This window comes from Glycine max, chromosome 7 (genome assembly GCF_000004515.6).
Source record: "Glycine max cultivar Williams 82 chromosome 7, Glycine_max_v4.0, whole genome shotgun sequence".
NCBI lineage: Eukaryota > Viridiplantae > Streptophyta > Magnoliopsida > Fabales > Fabaceae > Glycine > Glycine max.
In genome coordinates, this window is record NC_038243.2 from 38,633,598 (window position 1) to 38,651,041 (window position 17,444).

A 17,444-nucleotide genomic window follows, 5' to 3' on the forward strand; every position below is an offset into this window, starting at 1 on the left:
CCACTGACTGCATAAATGTCTACCTCCTCCCACCATCTCTATAGGACGAAGTCTAAAAGATGATGAACTTTTTTTTGGTGGGGTTCGAGAAATGGTTCAAGAAAAGGGATTAATTAGCAAAGTTGGGAGAAATTGATTATGAAAAAGGAGTTTGGTGGCCTAGGTTTTCTACATCTCCATGGATTCAACCTAGATATGTTAGGGAAGAAGGATGAGATTTCACAACAAATCCTAATACTATAGTGACAAGTTATTAAAATCTAAATACTTCCCAAATGGTGATTTTTTGGATGCCCCCATAGGACACAATCCAAGTTATATATAATGTAACATCCACGCTTTAGAGGCTTTGGTCAAGGAAAGAATAAGATAGAGGATTGGCAATAAGAATTCGATCAATATTTGGACTCAACCATGGTTGCAAAATTGAGATAAGTCTTATATCTCAACCCTCGCCTATGGGTTTTGAAAATTTGAATTCAAATTCCATCATTAATCATGAAATGAATTGTTGGAGGATGGATATGGTGGAACATTATTATAATCATGATGATGTGCAATTTATTAGGACTATCCCTTTGATGAATACTCAAGCTAATGATACTTTCATTTGGAAGCATAGTGACTCTATATTGTGTCAAATCTGCCTACCTCCTTCTCATGGAGACAATGATTTGCAATAATAACCATAAAAGTGCAAGGAAATTGGAACCTCCTTTGGAATCTCCAAATTCCTCCAAAACTAAAGCACTTCATTTAGAGTTTGCTCCGTGGCTACCTACCAACAAAAACACATGTTCAACATATATAAGAGTTCCATGCTCAAGCTTATGCGAATACTGTGAGACAAACTTGGAGAACGAGTGACACATGTTTTTCAGTTGTTTTCAGGTGCAAGGAGTATGGGAAACAATAGGCTTATGAGACAAAATCAATCTTCAAATGCAATAAGCAGAATCTGCGAAGGAATTGGTGTTCTCGTTGCTAGAGTCCCTCCCCATGAAGACTTAGTTTTTGTAATCATCCTATGGTGTATATGGAAGCGGAGGAACGAGTGTGTTTGGGAAGTAAAAAATACACCAACAAATATATCAACATCTCTAGCCTTGCAGTTTGTCTTTGAATGGTCCAAAGTGCGTTAACTTTCATCAACTTGCACTTGGCCAAAGCTTAACCATGGCGGTAACAACCTTACTTGGACGAAACCAGATTCAGGGCACGTGAAAATAAACATTGATGCAATAATATTTAGAGGTGAAAACATTCATGGAGTAGGGATGATGATGTGTGACCATACTGGAACATTTTTTCAAGAAAAAATAGTCACAATAATAGGCAATCCAGAAGCGAAAGTAGAAACATGGACATTGTTGCAAGCTATTCATTGGAGTATTCAGTTGGAACTTCAAAATTTTGTCTTGGAGGTGGATTGTAAACCTATTTTTGATGGTTTACAAGCCAATATTATAGGAGTTTCATAATTTTATAATCTGCTTGCAAGTTGCCATTCTCTTTTAAGCAATTTTCCAAACTCAAGGATGAGTATAGTTAAGAGACAAGCGAACCAAATTGCCTATAATCTAGCTAGGGCTTCTAGGTTTCATGCTAGTCACCATGTCTTTGAGCATATTCCTATATGTATTTTTGTTACCATTCTTATTGAAAGGCAATAAGTTATTTTCCTCTAAAAAAAAAAGTGTCCAGTGCGTTTGGTGAAACAACTAATCTCATATGGTTCATCTAAGATTCTTCTTCTGCCACATGAAGAATAACCTTCGACTATTTGTTTCATACTAGTGGCTGTAGAAGGGACAACTCTACTGTGATAGTAATGCTCCCCCTAAAGGCCAGTATTTCAACAATTGTGGGATCGAAACTTACCAGAATGAAATTTGTGGTTGCAATCATAATTGGCTCAAATGGTCTCTACAAATCAAACCCATACTGATACCAGCAACCTTCCTTATGATAGAATTGAAGTTAATTTTTATGATCCCGTCTGGTGATGCCTGCCAACCAATGTGTTGTTGTGTGATTTGCTGAGACTAAATAAACACAAGTTTGTTTCTGGATGGACTTAGGAATTAAGTCATGGGATAAAACTACGTGCATTCCCACTATTATTTTCTGTACTTTCCATTACATTATGAAAAGTCTGCTATAAAATGCAAATAAAATTTCGGAATGCAGGAAACAACAATCTTATAAGTTGTGGCAAGAACTTCTACTGGGCTTGGGGTGAGTTTCTTTGAAAAAATCCAATCATTCCTCCATTTTCATATGGTCCATGCAACATAATCAATTTAAATTTGATTAGATAATATTTTGTTATATTTGTTTGGATTATTCCAAAATTAATTAGATATCTAGTATTGTAGCACGCACATTGCACATAAATAAATATTTATTTTATACAATTAAAATTTATAATAAATAAATATTTCTTAATACATAAATTATATAATAATTAAAATTATTATTAAATACTTTTATCATATAAATTATATTTTAGATTTATGATAAATAATTTATACTATAATATATCATTATTTTCAATTATTGATAATTTCTTTTAAAAAATATTCAAATTCAAGCTGGAACTACATACATTGAAAATTATAGATTTGAAAGAAATAAGAAATTAACTTTAACTACTCATTTGATATTAAAACAATAAGATGCTATATCAAATATATGTTAGAAACATATTTAAAATTTGAGGATAAAATTGTATACGAGAATATATACCAGATACATTATAAAGCTTACACATTTATATATACAAAGGGATCTCTTATTTAAATTTGAGTAGATATTTTCCTTAAAATTTTGATTTGTTAAAATTTTATTTCTATATTTATCACAGTTTTAATTTAGTCTTTATTCAAATATGAAAATATTTTTTTTTTCAAATTGTAGTTTCTTCTTGATGAATAGATAATAGACTTAAGTTAGTGTATTATCAATAAAAAAAATCTTGGGAAGGTTTGCATTAGATATCAACAGAACAATTTAACAAGTTGTAACTGTGTATCTAAAATCAATTTTGAATGAATATATATAAATCCTGTAGATTTATGGATAATTTTTTTATATTTTATGATAATTAATTACAACCATAAAATTTAAATATTAAAATTGACATGTGTAATACAAGTGCTAATTATAAAATATTAGTTATATTTTAAATTTACGATAAATACTTTATCACGAGAAATAGTATTTTTTTAATTATTGATAATTTTCTTAAAAATATCAAATTTAAGTTATAACTAAAAATATTAAAAATAATAAATCGAAAGAGATTAAAAAAATCTCTAAAAACACTCTTTCTTAACACTCCTAAGAATGCTCTTGTTAAATAATATCGATTGAAAATGCTCTTATCCAAAATGTTCATTCTATTTTCGCATCCTCTCCTACCTAAATTCTAATTTATATATAGAGATAAAAATATCAAAAACGAAATAAAAAATTTTCATAGAGATTTATGATTAATCTAAACTGTTAATCAATTTAAAATAATCTTAATGTTATTTTAAAATAATTATTACTAAAAATAAAAAACTTTTAATGATAAAATAATAGTCAACAAACTTATTTTATTATAATTAAATGGAAATATATATATATATATATATATATATATATATGTTATAAAAAAATTGCAAAAATTAATATTGTTGATGTAGTTTTAATTTATAATTCTTATTTATTAACTTTTGTTTTATTTATTATTTTCTAAAATTATCTTTTTAGTCATTTATCTTTTTAGTGAACTTTGTTTTGATTCTTTATCTTTTATTTTCATAACGTGAGTTAATTTATCCTTTTGTTAGTTTGTTTCCAACATGATTAATATTATAAATTTTAAATTAATTTTAACAGTGATAAAAATTTCCATAATATTTAAATTAATAATTTTATTTACTTAATTTAAGATAATTAATATTTGGATAGATTTGTTTATTGGTAATTCTTTAATTACTAGTACTTATTTAAGACCATAATTTAAATTTTTTTGGGTAGATTTATTTATTAGTAAGCCTCTCTTTATTATTTAAGAGCCTTGTTGCCGCATAATCTATATTTTTTTGCCTAGATTTATTTATTATTAGTACTAAATTCTTTAATCTTTAGTTAATACTATTGGACACTAAATACGAAAAGGATAAAATAAAAAAATTGCATTGAAGAGCGGGGAAAAAAACAGAAAAAAGACGAGGCGAAAAGGGTAGGAAAAGACGAAAAAGTAGAAGGTAGAACAGAATCTGGTTTGTTTGTTTTTTTTTTTTTCAATTTAAAACCATCGTTCCTATTCATCCTGCAATTTCGTGGTTGCGTGCCTATCGTATGGAGCTTTATGGTTCGTCGCCGCCGCCACCCCAAAACATCTCCGATTTCGCCTGATTCTCACCGCAAACCCTAATTCGCCACCCAATTATTCATTCATATTCAACCATGTTTCCGTGGCGGACCTTTGCGAAATCGGCGGAGGCCACGTTCTCGCGCTGGGCCCTCAAGAGGGTTTGCAAGTTCTTCCTCAAGAAGAAACTGGGCCAGTTCATCCTCGGCGAAATCGACCTCGACCAACTCGACGTTCAACTCTCGCAGGGCACAATTCAGCTCTCCGATCTCGCGCTCAACGTCGACTTCGTCAACTCGAAGGTATTTTTTTTTTCATTCTGTTCCTCAATTTTGGGAAATTCCCAGGACTAGGCATTGGTAGTGTTGATATTGATGGATAGAGTGAGATGTGTGTGCATGAATAGGTTGATATAGTAATGAAAGAAAAAAAGGTGTTGTGATGTGAATGATGAAATGGAAGTGTGCAATAGTGTGTTACCAACACCCAAGGTGGTCGAAGACTAAACTTAAGTTAGGTGTTTATGCACACACATGGAAGGGAGATGATTGAATTCTTCCCGTTGATCGTGTATGTATGGTCAAGGTTTGGATGTAAAGTCACGTGGGCTTGTGTAACTTAAAATTTTGGTCAGCTAGGTGGGAGATTGAATGGTCAAGTTTGGTTCTTTTTGTTGATAAATAGAAGATTAGGTGAGTTGTGTCTAGGTGCTTGCCAGGATCAGTACAGGCCGCATGGCCCAAAGAGTGGCTTTCTGATAGTGCTGTCACTTGATATGCTCCTCACGCATGTCATAAGGACTAAGAATCCGTTTGGATAAATAACTTAGTTAAGATCTTATTAATAAGTACTTGTGTATATATAAAGTACTTATGTATAAGTTTGTTTTTATGATTGAAGGGAAAATAGGGTTAAATTGTTTTTATACAAGCTATAAGCTGTTCTCATTAGTTATCCTAGAGATCTTATTGAAATAAGTTGAAAATAAAAATAGATTATGGACATGTCATAAGCTATTGTCATAAGTTTTCCCAAACACATACACAGGTGCTTGTGTTATATGATAAGTCAAAATAAGTTGTACATAAGTTATTCCAAACAGGGCCTAAGTACATCAAATGGTGCCAGTTATAGTAATAATGTGAATTCTTCATGTAGGGTCAGAGGTTTGATCACAATGTAAACTTTAAGATTATTTTTATAGAATTGGAAGGTTTTCTCAGCTGATAGTCATCAAGAGTAGTTGTTTTATTTTTTAGGTAGGGTCGGAAGTTTTATCACAACGTAAACTCTAAGATTGTTTTTATAGAATTGGAAGGTTTTCTCAGCTAAAAATCATCAAGAGTAATTGTTTTATTTTTTAGGTAGGGTAGGAAGTTTTATCACAATGTAAACTCTTAAGATTATGTTTATAGAATTGGAAGGTGTTCTCAGCTGAAAATCATCAAGAGTAATTGTTTTAATTTTTTTATTAGCTTATTGCTTTCCTCTGCTAATGTTTAACAGTTTGGCAAGACATCATCCTTAATGGTCAAAGAAGGTTCGATTGGCTACTTGTTGATTAAAATGCCTTGGAGTGGTAAAGGTTGTGAGGTTGAAGTAAATGGACTTGAAATAGTAGTTTCTCCATGCACAGATCAAATGTCAACTAGTGAAGGTGAAACTTGTGGCTTGGATGGTAGTGACAATCAACACCTCAAAAGCTCAATGAGGACTGAGCGTGAAATATCAGATGATGCTCAGAAGTTGACTTCAATGGATGTTCATGAAGGTGTGAAAACTATTGCAAAGATGATAAAGTGGTTGCTCACAAGCTTGCATGTTACAATAACAAATATAATTGTTGCATTTGATCCATCCTTAGATAATGAAGAAAATAAAACTCATTGTCGTCATACCTTAGTTCTTCAGATTTCTGAAATACAGTGTGGAACTAGTCTGTCTGAAGATGCTGATTCAAATGCTGATGTCCTTGGAATAAGCCGGTTAACAAACTTTGTAAAATTTCATGGAGCAGTTATTGAGCTTCTGAAAATAGATAATGAGGATATATACCAACATGAATCAGGAGCAGGACGTGGTGAACCTGTTTTGGGGTCAAATATAGCAACATGTCCAGTCATTACTGGGAACCAAGGTGGATTTAGTGGAAATATAAAATTAAGTATTCCTTGGAAGAATGGTTCTTTGGACGTTTGCAAGGTGGATGCTGATGTTTGCGTTGATCCCATAGTGTTAAAATTTCAACCTAGCACTATTAAATGGCTATTGCAATCATGGGAAACTCTTAAGAATCTGAATAAGGGTGGAAAAGGTTTCACAAATCACAACTCAAGAGGATCTGGCCAATTGAATTCTACATTGTTCTGTCATTCATCAACTTCAGTTTCTATTACCAATGCTCCCAGTGACATGATGACTGCTAATGGTAGTTCAACAGCTGATTACACTTCTTTGACCCAACCTGAAACCCTTGCTGAAGATTTACTTCCTGTGGCTCATCTTATATCCAATTGGGTGCCATTGTCTACTCATATAAATCATAAAGATGGTATTCAAGAACCTGATTTTGGGGCTAGGTAGGTCCTTCTTTTTCCCCTTTTAAATGTTATCATTGTTAGAGAAGCATTTAATTGAAATAAATTGCTATTGGCAGTCTCTCTGGAGACATTGGCAAATCACAATTCTGAAATTCTTATTGAGTTTGACGAATTCACTTCACCTGACAATCTCATGATTAAAATTTTCCCTTTTGCTCCATGTTGTTGAATAGTAAAATTTCCCATGCTACTTTCTAATTAAACATTTGTCATCAATTGATCTTCCCCTCCCAAAGAGAAAAAGAAACTCTCCATTTGAAAATTTTCTAGTTTACTGGATTTATGTGTTACAGATGAGTCTAAAAACATTAACATGGCAGTATAATTTGTGTTCACTGTATTATCAATTAAACTTTATGATTACTCTCAGGTAAACTTTATAATTTGTGTATGTTGTGCAATTTTACTTAATGTTCGCAATGTAAACACATATCACTTCCTTAGGATAGCTATTATGTACATGGTAGCTAAATCAGCTATGTATTTTTAGCAATTTATAGGTCTTCCCTACATTTTATTGACTCCGAATCTGTTGATATGTTATGGGAATTCCTGCAGTGTGGACCAGTTTTTTGAATGTTTTGATGGAATGAGAAATTCTCAATCGGCTTTAGGGAGCAGTGGAATGTGGAATTGGACATATTCAGTTTATAGTGCTATTACTGCTGCATCCAGCCTTGCTTCTGGATCTTTGCATATTCCATCTGGTACTTCTCAAAGCTATTATTTTTAGTTGTTAATTTGTTATGGAAACTTTATATCTTGTTTGGCTCAAACTTTTTATGTACAATTCACTCTTGCATATTGAATCTTTTCATGTCTGTATACAGGGAGACTACTTTTTCTAATCTTTGTGCTGAACAAATAAGCATACAAAATATATACTGTTTCCTTTTGATTGTTTGTTTGTTACTAATGTTGTTTATGATATTAATAAACAGAACAGCAACATACGGAAACCAATCTCAGGGCTACTTTTGCTGGAATATCTGTTGTTTTGTCCTTCTGTGTTGATGAACAGAATAATTTTTCTGAACCTGAAATTGGTCACAAGGTTGGATTACAAATTGATTATCTTGGTGCAGAGTGCAATGACATTTTTATTGCTTTGCAGGTAAATTTTGCTTCTATGCTTTCTCCCCATATCTACTCTCTACTACTTGGTTTTGAATAAATTCCTCCACTCTAATTCTAAATGTGTTGTAAACCCATTAGGTATGCCCTCAAGGTATGACTCTTGATGGAAAGGTGAAGCATGTAGAAGTTGCCAATTTCTTGAACATTGGAATTGATGCTAAAAATCAAAGTGCTTCGGTTAAACACCTACAAGCTAAGGTCCTTGATGCTCTCCCTTCATCTACCTCTTACAATGTAGATTCACATTCATTAATTGAACCAGTTGCAACAGATTTTCCATTTGGAAATAATGATTGCTTGTTGAAAGTTACATTGTTTAGAACTTTTGGAGTCACAAATTGCAAATGTTCAACACAATCAAGTTCATCAGATGGTTGTCGGACAGGGATGACATCATTCTCACTGAACTTGCCCCCATTTGTTTTCTGGGTGATCTTTTCAGTAATAAATGTGCTCATGAATCTGCTAAAGGAAGTTGAAAAATCACTTGAAATGCATAATAAAGAAAAGGAAATTCTGTCTGAAGTCTCAGATAACAAGTGTGGATCGTCTCAGAGTGATATGGAGGAAGGTTCTGGTCCCCGCGTGACATCTTTCTCCACAACAGAATGTTTGCATGGTGATATATCTATTTCTAATGCAAGAGTGATACTGTGTTTTCCTTTTGGAAGTGATGGGGATCATAAAAATTCATTTTCCTGGGAACAGTTCATTGCTCTTGATTTTACTTCATCATCACCTTTGAACAAGGGTTGCACTCCTGATTATAGTCAAACTTCAAATGCAAGTTCGAAGAAAAGATTTCCTTCAGTAGCTGCTCAATCTCTTCAATTGAGTTTCTGTGATCTTGACATCTACTTGATTACATCAAGTAATGAGAATGGTAGAATCATCTCCTATGATGTGCAGAATGAGAAATTTTCTGCTAGCTGCTTCTTTTCTATTTTTCATAGAAGGGGATGTTTCTCTGTTGTTCTTGTTGTTTGGCAGGGGGGCCAAGTGACTGGTCCTTGGATTGCTAAGAAAGCCAGATTATTTGCTAATTCAGGGCAAACAAGGGGCAAAGATGATATTGGAGGAAGGGGGTATGAGTTTGCATCTGCATCAACAGTGAAAGATCTTGAAGATTGGAAATCTCAAACTCAACAAGAGATGATTCTAAGCTCATCATTTCTCATGCATGTCCGTCTATCTCAAGTTGTGATTAATCTGAATGATTCTCAATATAAAGGCATACATCACCTTCTACATCAGATGCTGAATGCATTGGCATGTGTGACTTCTAAGGAAGCCAATATTGAGAAGGAATCTTCTGTCTCACAATCAACAGTATTTTTGGAATGTGATTCTCTAGAAATTCTTATTAGTAGGGATACATATGTGAGTATCGAAAGTTCAATCAAGAGTGAACTTCCTGGAATGTGGAATCAATTCAGGCTCAAGGTTCAAAAGTTTGAGTTGCTGTCTGTCACTAATACTGGTGGTGTTAAGGCTGCGAGTTTTTTTCGATTAACTCACGGTGAAGGCAAGCTGTGGGGGTTTGTCACTGGAGTTCCTGATCATGAGTTTCTTCTGATTACTTGTAGCAACTCCTCTGTGAAACGAGGTGATGGAGGAGGTTCTAATGCATTATCTTCCAAATGTGCTGGTTCTGATGTCATTTATTTCTCTGACCCAGAGATTTCCCATAGTGTTATATCTATAACTGTCAGTTGTGGTACGGTTTTAGCTGTAGGTGGTCGTTTGGATTGGTTTGATGCAATATTATCCTTTTTCAGCTTTCCTGCTTCTAATACCAAAGATGCAGGTGATACTAGCATTTCAAAGAAGGAACATAATATCTCTTACACGACTTATTTTGTTCTCTGCTTGATTGATATTGCTTTGAGCTATGAGCCTTTTATGAAGAATCTTGTAGTTCAGAGTGAACTTAGTTCATTGTCTGGCTGTTCTTCTACTAAAGAAGATATGAGTGAACAATGTGTTTCCTGTTTGTTGGCTGCATCCAGCTTAACACTTTCAAATTCATCTTCGGCAGATACAGTTGAAAGTGTTTTCCAAATCAGAGTGCATGACCTGGGGCTTCTTCTTCATTTAATGTCAGAACTGAATTCTTTGTCTGGCATTTATAGTGTTGAACATCTTCAAAAGACTGGTTACATTAAAGTTGCTCAGGAGGCTTTTATGGAGGCTATTTTGAAAACAAACTGTGCTAGTGGTCTTCTTTGGGAACTAGAATTATCTAAATCTCACCTTTCTGTGGAAACTTGCTATGACACAACTGCAACTCTGATTCGTTTGGCTGCTCAACTTCAGCAATTATTTGCCCCTGATGTGGAGGAATCTATTGTGCATTTGCAGAATAGGTGGGATAATGCTCAACAGGCACAGCAAAGGAATGAATTTAAAAATGAAAATAAGAATCTCAGATTTGATTCGATGTCTGCAACTTCTGATCAGTGCTCCCCTCAAACATTTTCAACGGATGGATCTAGTATAGCTGGCTTGATGGATGAAATATGCGAAGATGCATTTCAACTAAATAACAATAATACACACCAATCTTATCCTTTTGAATCAGGGTTTTGCATGCCACTTGATGGAAGCTTAATTGAGGTTGGTCAGATGAATTTGGATGAGCCTGAAGTTCTCTCTCAAGAATTGACTTGGACTGAGTCAGTGCCTGTGATAGGACCAGAAGGTAGTCACACTTCATTTCTGCTAGAAGGTTGCTTTCCAGAGATTATAGAAAGCTATTGTTTATCTGACTTAAGCCCTCTGTCAGAGCTATCTTTAAGTATACATTCTGATGAGCTTTCTGGACACAAACTGAGGAATGTGGAACATAGAGAGATCGAAAGAGGAAGTGGTGGATGGTATGGAAGCACCTCTCTAAAAGTATTAGAAAATCACATTTTGGAGGAAAGCAAACAAGCCGGTGTAATAAAGGCTGTAGATCATCATGTCATGCTTTCATCTGATGGTAGTTCATCACATGGTGAGACTTGTGGACGTGTAATTCTTAAGAAAATTGATATAAGATGGAGAATGTATGGAGGTTCTGACTGGCTCGACTCAGAGAAAAGTGGACAGCATTCTGGGAGAGACACATCTGTTTGCATGGAACTTGCATTGTCTGGGATGAAATTTCAGTATGATGTATTTCCAGTTGGTGGACTACGTGTATCTAAGATGTCGGTGTCTGTTCAAGATCTTTTTCTGTATGACAGAAGCCAAGATGCACCTTGGAAACTGGTAATTTTGAAAGTTTAGTTGCTTTAAATTACACGACTTCACATCAAACATCTTTCAACTTACAAGTTCTAGATTTTGATATTTCTGTTTTTGAATTGGAAGGTATTAGGATATTATCATTCAAAAGGCCATCCTAGGGAATCTTATTCGAGAGCATTTAAATTGGACTTGGAGGCAGTGAGACCAGATCCTCTTACTCCCCTTGAGGAGTACAGGTAAAGTGATATAATACCATATAATCTATCTCTTTGTAAACCTTATCATTAGTTATAACTGAAAATAGTCTGACAGGTTTGGGAATTGCTTCAACTTTCTTCAAGTAGTTGTAGACTTGTAGTCCTTATAGCTAGGTGACTAGGTCTTTTTGGCTAAATTATAGTATCATGGTGATGACTTGTGATGCCAGATTCTTCATAGTTTTACATGGCAGTTATATTGTTTATTGCAATTTTCATGGCTATCTATTTATTTATGTTGTTATATACATAGAGATATTAGATATCCTGGTATCTCTTCACAACTAAAGTCCAGTTGATAACAGCATTCCCTAAAACTTTCATGGCTACCTATTTATTTATGCTTTTCTTTCTCCTTTCAAGGTTAAATGTTGCTATTTTACCTATGCTGTTACATCTACATCAAAGCCAGCTTGATTTTCTTGTTAATTTCTTTGGGAGAAAAAGCATATTGAAGGATCAGTTTCCTAATAGTTGTCAAGATTTGGAGGGTTCAAAATCATTGCCTGAGAAGACTCAGAAAAATAAAGATCTTGCATTTCATTCAATTGCACCAGAGGCACTGCTTCCCTACTTCCAGGCAAGTGGTGTTCTATAATGATTAAATTTATAATTTCTTGTATTGTTATTTTTTTTTTGGACTGTACAGTGTTCTGTACTGCAACATGAAGTATGCAAATAAATATGGAAATCCCAATTATTATACCAATCAATCCAGTTTCCACACTTTGAAGATGTGTGATATTCAATTAACTGTTGCTCCCATCTATATTGTCTCTTGGTGAGAATCAAGTTGAAGAAACACTTGCAATCTAATACTCACCTTAAACTCTATTTAAGATGTGTTAATTTGATAAGCTTTTCATCTAGCTGGTCATATTAATGTATGCATATTAACTTTGGTTTCAGAAGCTAGATATATGGCCTATTATTGTTCGGGTGGATTACAGTCCCCATCATGTAGATCTAGCGGCATTAAGACATGGAAAGTATGTAGAACTTGTAAATCTTGTTCCTTGGAAGGTAAAATTTTCTCTTCAACTTTTGATTTAATTTCTTTCTTATTGTTCATTAAGTTTAGTTAAAAAATGAGTCCATCCTAGCTTTATAGGCCCAGCTTGTACTTTGTTTTCTTACTTCTGTTTTCTAATTGCCCATATTATCACCTGATGGGCTCAGTGTTGTAAACAGCATAACAACAATTTTTCTATTTACAGGACAACTGTTTCCTTTTATTTGTCCATATCAAAATATTGTTTAAATAAACCATTCTCTTTTAAACTGAGCTTGTTGTGCATGTCTACTCAGATATAAGGATTTTATATTCTGTGGCAATGGCACTCTTGGTTGTGTACTCTGAAAATCATATAACAAGCATTGTTGAGTGTAGACCCTTTTTATTTCCAACAATGTGAAAATAAATTATTTGTTGCTAAAGGTGAAGCTTAAATGTAAAAATAGGTTCTTGGGAGTTGGGACATGTTAGTTGAATTCTATGATAATATGTTTGTATGTTATCCCAGGGGGTTGAGCTTAACCTGAAACATGTTCATGCTTCTGGCATCTATGGTTGGGCCAGTGTTTGTGAAACTACTGTAGGGGAGTGGTTGGAAGATATATCTCAAAATCAGGTTTGCTAACTTGGATTATATTCCTTGGAGATGTCAGGATTACTTTTTAGCTCTCTTCATTTATAATTTTCAATTTGTAGATTCATAAAATACTGCGGGGGCTTCCTACTGTACGGTCATTGATTGCAGTTGGGGCTGGTGCTGCTAAGCTGGTTTCATCACCAGTACAGAGCTACAAAAAGGAGCGGAGAGTGCTCAAGGGCGTGCAGAGAGGTAGGTTAGATTGATAGATATTTCTCTGCTAGTTTTACCTGTATAATTTGGCTTTATGTACATTGTACGAGCTAATAAAAAGTAAGCTATAGCAGTAGAACTTTATCAAAATATTTATGCGAGATATCTGTTGGTAATGTTAACATTTTTGAAAGTCGGCCCCAAGAACCACACCATAAAAGCTAGCTGCTGTAGTTGGAGAGCGCAAAGTTTTAAAACCCCACACTAAAATCCCATACTTCCAATGTGGGACTCCTATCTCACATCTTGCAATTGGATCCTAACATCCCATCACACTTTGCAGCCCCAAAGCCCATGCAGTCATTTGACTATAATCCCAAGTGAACACAGCAATGCCTGGTGTCACCACCTGTGCTGCTTGATTGCAATTGAGAGACATGGTGAACTCTGGTACCAATTGATAATAAACTTGGGAGAACCATATCTGATACCGCAAAAGCTAACCATTATAGTTGGAGAGCCTAAGGCCTTATGAATCCCATACTAGTATCCATACATTCAATGTGGGACTCAAGGCCTATAGCTTGCAATTGGATCCTAACAAGTAACAACACTTAAGGCTGATTGACAATATCCTAATTTGAATTTTTGATATTCTTAGCACAACACCTTCCTTCCTGATGAAACTGTTATCTTCATTTGCGTATGACAGACTTCTGTTATCACTGCATCTAATTTGAACATTGTGTCAGCTATATGGAGTGAATGATAAAGCTGAATAGAGCCTTGTCTCCTGGTTTCAGAATTGGAATTAGGGGTTAATTGATTCTTTTGAGTATGTTGTTTAACTTTGGCTAATTTACATATTTATTATTTTTTAAGTTGCATTATAATTTATAAAATTGTGGTGAACATTCTTAATTTGCAGTAGGATTTCCTGGCTGCTTAGGTTATATCAAAACCAGGTTTTGATTTTCATTTTAAGAAGTTTAAAGTTTGAGTTTTTCTTATCAATAAGATAATAAGTGGTTACCCATTAACCACTCTTTATACTTTGTTAACCAGCTGATTGGTTGTTGCTAAACTATAAATATTTTTACTAAGAATTCCTTTTATTCTTAAATAATATTCTGCAAAATTTACTTCTTTTCCCCTCCTAAAAGTCTGCTTTGGGGTTGCATGGGATGTTAGGACCTATAGTGACTGGTACAAAAGCTTTCATTTGTAAATTAGTAGTGTCTAGTTGTGGCAACTTGTACAAATTCGTTTTTCTGGTTCCTTTTTTTGGCATTTCTGAAGCTTCCATCACTAAATTCAGTTTTAAAATCCATTTGAATGATTATAGAACTGTTTGCATTATTTTCTGGACCACTAAATTCTAACATTTGCTCTACTCTAGACCGGCTTACATGGTAATGTTTAAAAAACTTTGTAGGTACAATGGCATTTCTTCGAAGCATTTCTCTGGAAGCTGTTGGACTTGGAGTTCATCTAGCTGCTGGAGCCCATGATATTCTTCTCCAAGCAGAAGGTATTCTTGCAAGCATACCTTCTCCAGTTCCTCTGCCTGTAAAAGACAAATCGAAAACAGATGTTCGATCTAATCAACCTAAAGATGCTCAAGAAGGAATTCAACAGGTGAAATGTCAAAGATATTGAGAATATGTTGCTTTATGTCGACTTCTTAAACATTTGTTACATGAAAGGACAGAAAAAAAAAACATGCCTTCTGTAAATAAACACAATCTAATCTGGAGTTGCCTTCTGAAAAAAAAAACATTGCTTCTGTAATTTTTTCCTTGACTATATTAAGGTTATTTTTCTTGATTTCACAGGCTTATGAGAGTCTTAGTGATGGCTTGGGAAAATCTGCTGCCGTGTTAGTTCAGAACCCCTTGAAAAAGTTCCAGCGAGGTTCAGGTGCAGGACCTGCCTTGGCTGCCGCTGTTCGAGCAGTTCCTGCTGCTGCCATAGCCCCTGCTTCGGCTTGTGCAAGTGCTGTACACTATGCTCTTCTTGGATTCAGAAATAGGTCTGTGATAAAGCTGACTTGATTTTAAATGATTCTTTTCTCAGTTGGCAATTTCTTGCTCACCAACTCCTTGTTTCTGAAACTGGATATAACCATTGTTTTTCTCCCTTGCCCTTTGCAGCCTTGATCCCGAACGTAAAAAGGAGTCTATGGAGAAATATTGTCCAACACAACCACTCTGGGAAGAAGACTGATTAATGGTGCCATTAGTGACATATTACTTTGTGTTTGTACCAAAATGACATTGCAATTTTAACCTTAAAATATTTTTTTGTCTGCAGATTATTATGAGGATTGAATAGTTGATACTCTTGCTTCCCTGACCAAGCAGATTCAGAAGAGCTGTTCTTTTAATTTGTCGGACAGTCTTCCCATGTATCATGTGAGTTGGGCCTCCTTTGTTAGTATAAGATAAGAAAAAATGTACTTTATCTATTGATGTTAAGTGCATAAAAAAGAATCTTTGGCTTGTTAATTTTGAATGTCATCTCTAGATGATATGATATGTGCCATCAAACTAACATTTCCTTATGCTATTCCCACTATGTATCTAGTTCAGTAAAATGTATGAGATACCTTTGGACAATCACCATTGATTCCTGAACGCTGTTTTTGGAAATAGTACTTTTAGGTAATAAAATCATCGGAGGATCTGTGACTTCTTTGTCTTATGCTGTAAATTGAGTTCTTATTTATGCTTAGTGTTATTTTTGTCTCATTTGCCACTTCTGAATATGTGAATTGGCTGCAGATGTACAGTAACAAAACCAGTCGGCTGATTCTTTTCTACCAGATTCAGAGTAAACTGTATATACTGTAAATATTGGATGGTGCTTGATAATCATATTCTTATTCAAACGGATGCCATTGTAGGTATAGTGACCCCATTGGTGTAGTTAGATGTACATAATAATGTAATATCATTCTTTGAAAACCTTGATATTTATGTATATTGCCTTTATTTATTGTAAATAGTGTATCATGTTTAATACTCAGCAGTGTCCAATCTTTTAATTTTACTTTGTGGTTAGTACCAGAACTGTTGATAATACAGTCTCTCAATGTGGTAACTATATGTTGCCAATGATTGCTGGGAATGTTTTTCCATGTAATAACAGTGAAGAAATACTTGTTTATTGTTAATTGCTGATTATTGTAAATTAATTGATTTTTTTTACCGTGAATATTTTATGCTGAATAGGTACTATGAGTATCAGATTTCTATTATTTCTTGTTGGCTCCTGACGATACTAGAAGTCCTCATTTGAACTTTGGTTTCAAATTCTTTACAACAAAAATCCTGCTTTTGCTAGAAGGGCGCGTACCGAAGGAGTCCTTTGGCGAACTTATTCTTTGTTTGGAAGTGTGATATTAGTAAGGCAGGATACTGATTTATTTTATCGTGTGTAAGGTGCAGATTGAAAAATAAAATAGTCACTTTCTTTAAAATTGTATTTTCAGAGTCCTTTGGCTTCTGAAGCATATGTTTGAAAGTTTTAAAGGAAAAATAAGGGAGGATAAGTTTTTCATTTTTAATAAATATTCTTTAATTTAATAATTTCTAAAATAAAAGAAACAAACTGATAAATTAGAAAGAATTTAACGTTTTAATCTTTTATTTATTTTTATAAATAATATATATTTTTAATTTAAAAATAAAATAGTCACTTTCTTTAAAATTGTATTTTCAATCATACTTTAAAGTTAATGATTTCCATTAAAGCGAAAGGTAAGAAATTCTTTATTGATAAAAAAAACTAAAGAACTGGATTTAATAAATTATATACAATAGTAATTGTTGTGGTTTGTTACCTTTCTCTCTAAAGTAAATTACTTTAGGAAACAAATTCAATTCCACATAAGGCATTCACATTAATTTAGCTATGTGGTTTGCCAAGGTACTTTGAGCCAGATTAGTTCAACTAAGTTTGTATCGATTATATATACACATATATAACTAATACAAACTTAGTAATGGTTGAGGTTTGTTACCTTTTTCTCTAAAGTAAATCA

General features: G+C 33.9%; 1 protein-coding gene across 4 annotated transcripts; it reads left to right on the forward strand.

The window, feature by feature from the left end:
* Positions 1–4,238: 4,238 nt before the first annotated feature.
* On the forward strand, positions 4,239–16,880 carry LOC100802641 (autophagy-related protein 2). 4 transcript variants are annotated; one of them, XM_006583812.4, is made up of 16 exons: positions 4,239–4,668; positions 5,873–6,945; positions 7,525–7,673; positions 7,908–8,080; positions 8,182–11,358; positions 11,461–11,573; positions 11,958–12,174; positions 12,504–12,617; positions 13,118–13,225; positions 13,306–13,438; positions 14,835–15,037; positions 15,235–15,431; positions 15,553–15,631; positions 15,713–15,813; positions 15,986–16,062; positions 16,183–16,574. In XM_006583812.4, exons 1-13 carry the CDS (start codon positions 4,462–4,464, stop codon positions 15,623–15,625), a joined length of 5,937 nt encoding a protein of 1,978 aa, XP_006583875.2. In that variant the 5' UTR covers positions 4,239–4,461; the 3' UTR covers positions 15,626–15,631; positions 15,713–15,813; positions 15,986–16,062; positions 16,183–16,574. The 4 variants fall into 4 exon arrangements, with proteins under 4 accessions (XP_006583875.2, XP_006583876.2, XP_006583877.2 ...); XM_006583813.4 differs by having other exon boundaries at positions 15,991–16,062; XM_006583814.4 differs by lacking the exons at positions 15,986–16,062; positions 16,183–16,574 and adding an exon at positions 16,633–16,880.
* Positions 16,881–17,444: the final 564 nt, after the last annotated feature.

What these genes read in the sequence shown, in the direction of transcription:
- LOC100802641 (XM_006583814.4), top strand. Translation starts at nt 4,462, where the DNA reads ATGTTTCCGTGGCGGACCTTTGCGAAATCGGCGGAGGCCACGTTCTCG. An exon ending in ACTCCCCTTGAGGAGTACAG is followed by an intron (nt 11,574 to 11,957) that starts GTAAAGTGATAT and finishes TCTCCTTTCAAG; the next exon opens with GTTAAATGTTGCTATTTTAC. An exon ending in CTTCTTGGATTCAGAAATAG is followed by an intron (nt 15,432 to 15,552) that starts GTCTGTGATAAA and finishes TGCCCTTTGCAG; the next exon opens with CCTTGATCCCGAACGTAAAA.